We start from the raw sequence: 4,598 nt of genomic DNA on the forward strand, positions 1-4,598 counted from the left end.
TCATTATACTGTATTGTGTAGTAAAGGAATAAACTCCTGAGATAAGAGTGTGTGTTGTGTGTTCTGATGAAAACAGACTTTAATGAGCTGTGCCACAGGAATGAGGAGCTCTGGTTGTTCTCAGTCTGCTGGAGAGAGAAAGAGGTGGAACACAGTGAAATACATCAGAATCAGAAACACTTTAGTGACACCAGGGGGAAATGTACAAAAATACATCAGATAGCAGCTTTTTCATTTATTTATATCTGTTGCTGAAGATTCGACAGTGAAATATTATATCTCCTGATTCTTGTTATTACCAGAAATAGGGGTCCGCACTTGGTCATTATAGAACGCCAGTCCACTGTTGGTAAGGGAGACGTGTATGTGTGTGTTCATAGTGTTTTCCACGCCCCAGTCCGGTAGGTGGCGGTAATGAGTCTATGAGCTGGTTAGTGAACCACAACAAGAGGAGAATACATCCGGTCGAAGACTCGTCTGTTTCCTGTGTGAACTTCCAGAGACTGCACCGAGTGTGTATATAAATATAAATATATATATATATTGATATAGATGTGTGTGTACCGGGGGTAGCTCGGAGGGGCCACAGCCAGCATGGTGAGGTGTGTGGTGTCCGGGTGTCCGAGCCGCTCGGCCAGCGTGACGCCGGGAGTCTCCGACCGACCACCGAAGAGGTTCTTCAGCTTTCCCACGGACCAGGCGCGGGTCAAGGTAGGACTCACGTGCCCGGGGCCGGGAGCCTGTCCGCGGCCGGAGGGGCTCCGCGGGCCGGCTGGAGGCTGCTGCTAGCACCGGTAGCTAGAGGGATGTGTGGGTGGTGGTGTGTACGTGTGTGCGTTCCCCCACTAGGATGGGGGGGGGGGGGGGGGGGGGGAGATAAATCCAGACTCCTGGTCTCACCGGAGGACCCTGAGTCGGACCCTGAGTCGGACCCTGAGTCGGACCGTCTGTCGCACAGCGCCCCCTGTGCTCAAAGTCCCGTGTGTCGGTTCCTTGTGTGTATATGAAGACACAACCTGGCCTTGTACATGAGCGTGTGTTTGAGCCTGACCCCTGACCTCTGACCTGCAGTCACACTTGTTCAGGTCTGGCTGGCTGCGCTGAGAGAGACGGACAAGCAGGACTGGACCGGGCAGCATGTGATCTGCGAGGACCACTTCCTGCCGGAGGACATCTCCAGCAACAAGGTGGACAGCGAGGCCATTCCCATCATGCCCCCTTACCTGGACGGAGGCCTGGGCCTGGTCAGCCCCTGGGGGGCCCAGTCCTCTGAGGAGGAGGAGCAGTGGACCACCGGAGGCCGTGAGGACGAGGACGAAGGTGGAGAAGCTCGTCCTGCTCCTGGTCCTCCACAGCAGGTCTGGACACTGCTGTGATGCATTATGTGTATATAAGGATTTACCACTATCAGTATCTTTGTTTTAACGATATGAAAACTAATCTTATAGAAAAATGATGCAGTAAAGTGCATTAGGCTAAATTTAATTTTCATTATGTAGTGTTGTGTATATTTGGTTGCATTAGTGTTTTCTTTGTATTTATAGTTGTTTATAAAAAGGTTTAAGGTTAAATTGTAAAATATCAAATATTTGTGTATATATATATATATATGATAAATGTGTTTGTTTAGTCAGTGTTTGAATCTGTTGTTTCTCGTCTCCAGGGACCTGCAGCCGGTTTGGAGAATCCTCCGGAACCTGAGACAACCAGGTGACAAATGTCTCTGTGTTCAGGGACCTCCCAGTTTCATGGTTAAGAGTGAATTGGTTTTATTTTGTTCCCAGTTGTTCTAGTCACGATTAAACATTGAACACAAACAAAGAACTAGTCATTAACCTGTGGAGCGGATTCCATTAAGGATCCCGGATCTGGGGAGGGGGGGGTGCAGCCTGATTGCATGTGAAGGACTGAGGAAGGAGATCCACTGAGGAGTGTTGTAGTTATTATTATTTTATTTTATGTTATTCAGCGCTGCCCAGCCACAGAGGAAGAGGTCGAGTGGAGTTTCCAGACACGGTGAGTTCAGGGTCCAGTGAACACTCGTAAACACCGGCGTCGCTGAGAAGGCCGTTCCTGTTCCTGTTGAAGAAACCACAGTAGATGGATGAAACGCTCTTGTTGTGTTCTTCAGACACGTCTCTGGTTCTGCTGACTCAGGGTTTCCTGGAGCTGCTGCTGGCGGCGCCGGGCGGCTCTCTGGACATCCGGCAGGTCGCCATCAGCCTGAAGATCCGCAAGCGACGCGTGTACGATATCACCAACATCCTGAACGGCATCAAACTCATTCAGAAGGAGTCGGCCAACAGGATCAAGTGGATGTGAGTGGATGAGAGAGGATGTGTGTGTTGTTCACTGCATGTTGGTGCAGATGTTCATGTGTGAAACCAGATTCTGACTCTGTGTCTGCAGAGGAGAGATTCCCATCTCTAGCTTCCTGAGCAAGAACCAGCAGCGGTTCCAGAAGGAGCTGGAGAACCTGCAGCGGGTGGAGGACACGTTGGACGGCCTCATCAAAAGCTGCGCTCAGCAGCTCTTCGACATGACGGACGACCTGGAGAACTCTGCATATCCTTTCACATCCCACTGAGCTCATTTATGTAGATGTAGAATTCAAAAAGCTAAGAATCCATCCTTGTGATTGTGAATGTTTTGATGAAGTGGTTTCTTTAACTGGTGCACGTCAGCGTACGTGACCCTGGAGGACCTGGGCCGCCTCCGGGTTCTGCAGGACCAGACGCTGGTCGTCATCAAGGCTCCGGAGGAGACCAAGCTGGAGATCCCTGCGCCCAAAGAGGTTCGGACGTCTCCAGCTTCCTCTGGTCCCTTCACATGACCGAACAAAGACAAGAGCTGTATTCATTTTGAAACGTCTCACTTCCTGTTGCTCCTGTGTGCCGACACCAGGACAACATCCAGGTCCACCTGAAGGCCGGGAAGGGTCCCATCACTGTGGTGACCCGTGAGATGGACTCAGTGGACGCCTTGACCTCTGACCCCGGGCGGACGGGAAGCGGCTTCTTTCTGACGCTGGAGGAGAGTCGGGTCAGGACGAGCGCTCTGTACAGAGGTGACAAATCACTGAGTCGTCGTTTAGAGAATATTCACATGATCACTAAAGAGGGCGGAGCCAGTTTGATTAGATTAAACTTTATTGTCCTTGTACCGAGACACAAAAGGCAGTTTAGCATCTAACCACAAGTGCAAGAAATGGTATGTGTATATGTAAAGTGGAATATGTAAATAAATAATAAATGTACAGTTAGAAATCGATATGGAATATGAACATTTTCATACAAGACTAGCAGCAATAGAAGTAGGTAGATATGATAAGTATATATAAAGTGCATGTATAAGTATAAGTAGTGGTAGTAAGTGAAATGAAGTGAATGAGGTCGTTGATGTTGAAACGTGTTTTTATGAGAGTCAGTGTCTTAGTTCTTTCTAAAGGACACAGATATTAAAACACTCAAATAAACTGGGAACAGATGAACATGAGCCGACTGACCTGAGGTCAGTTGTCGGGGTAAAGACGATGATACTGTGTGTGTGTGTGTTTTTATATGACCTGGTAACTGTTAAACTTTCTGCTGTTCTGAGACCGTTGACGTGTCTGAATGGGATCATACACCACCGCATTTAAATAGTTATTCTTGTGTGATGCACATTGATACTGACCTGTATTTTATTTTCATTCTTAATTTCATTCTGTTGTTGTAGTGTCTTGAGCCCCGTGCAGAGCGAGCAGCCAGCCACCAGGAGGCGCCAGCTGTCCTCAGGGTTCATGACCCTGAGGAGATCCTGATCCCATGGTACCAACAGGATTCAGAACCACAGGAGTGAAGAGTCCTCTGGTTTCAAACCGCAGATGATTACTGTATCGTACTCTCTTACTGTATCATAGTTTATTACTGTATAATATTGTACATGATTGTGTTATTTGGGACTGCTGTTAGTAATAAAAACCTGTTTGAGACTGTGAAGTCACTAGTTTGATGGTTTGAATCCCGGTGGCAGCAACAGCAATAATTCTGAGCAAGATGCAGAAAGTGTTTGTGTGACCAGCGTCCCCGGTGGACGTCCGTCCTCTGTGGACACGTCCCTGTGATTGGTCCGTCAGGCCCACGGTCATGTGCTCTGACAGACTGAGTCTCCAGAGAGAAGCTGGTTTGACCCGCTGGTGTGAGACCAGCGTCCCAGGTGGAACTCCAGACTCTGGTTCCCTGTGGACACCTCCCAGTCCAGTGATCAGTGTGACCTGCAGGTCAGAGGTCATCGCTCAGCTCTTTGTTCAGACTGGTCAACAATAGAAACGTTGGTCTCTGAGTGTCCACGCCGTCAGTGGAGTGTCTCCATCTGTCACTGAACACACCGTGGAGTCCTGTGTGTCCTCACGTCTTCTGCTCCACCTGTGAGACGTCCTGAGTGAGACGACCTGAGTGAGACGTCCCGAGTGAGACGTCCTGAGTGAGACGTCCCGAGTGAGACGAGCTGAGTGAGACGTCCCGAGTGAGACGTCCCGAGTGAGACGTCCTGAGTGAGACGTCCCGAGTGAGACGTCCTGAGTGAGACGACCCGAGTGAGACGTCCTGAGTGAGACG

The 4,598-nt window shown here is 49.4% G+C and overlaps 1 protein-coding gene across 4 annotated transcripts; it reads left to right on the top strand.

The window, feature by feature from the left end:
- The first annotated feature begins 405 nt into the window (after positions 1-405).
- LOC128459986 (transcription factor E2F6) lies at positions 406-3,980 on the top strand. 4 transcript variants are annotated; one of them, XM_053444970.1, is made up of 9 exons: positions 458-711; positions 1,086-1,358; positions 1,664-1,710; positions 1,970-2,016; positions 2,132-2,318; positions 2,410-2,564; positions 2,679-2,794; positions 2,905-3,067; positions 3,718-3,980. In XM_053444970.1, the coding sequence occupies exons 1-9, from the start codon at positions 595-597 to the stop codon at positions 3,723-3,725; spliced, it is 1,113 nt and encodes a 370-aa protein (XP_053300945.1). In that variant the 5' UTR covers positions 458-594; the 3' UTR covers positions 3,726-3,980. The 4 variants fall into 4 exon arrangements, with proteins under 4 accessions (XP_053300944.1, XP_053300946.1, XP_053300945.1 ...); XM_053444969.1 differs by having other exon boundaries at positions 406-512; positions 2,905-3,980; XM_053444971.1 differs by having other exon boundaries at positions 424-512; positions 1,072-1,358; positions 2,905-3,980.
- Positions 3,981-4,598: the final 618 nt, after the last annotated feature.

The sequence above is a fragment of the Pleuronectes platessa genome, chromosome 17 (genome assembly GCF_947347685.1).
Source record: "Pleuronectes platessa chromosome 17, fPlePla1.1, whole genome shotgun sequence".
Classification (NCBI taxonomy): Eukaryota; Metazoa; Chordata; class Actinopteri; order Pleuronectiformes; family Pleuronectidae; genus Pleuronectes; species Pleuronectes platessa.

Coding starts and splice junctions, on each gene's coding strand:
- LOC128459986 (XM_053444968.1), top strand. CDS start 595: ATGGTGAGGTGTGTGGTGTCCGGGTGTCCGAGCCGCTCGGCCAGCGTG. Junction 2,565..2,678: donor GGACGACCTGGAGAACTCTG/CATATCCTTTCA, acceptor TTAACTGGTGCA/CGTCAGCGTACGTGACCCTG. Junction 2,795..2,904: donor AGATCCCTGCGCCCAAAGAG/GTTCGGACGTCT, acceptor TGCCGACACCAG/GACAACATCCAGGTCCACCT.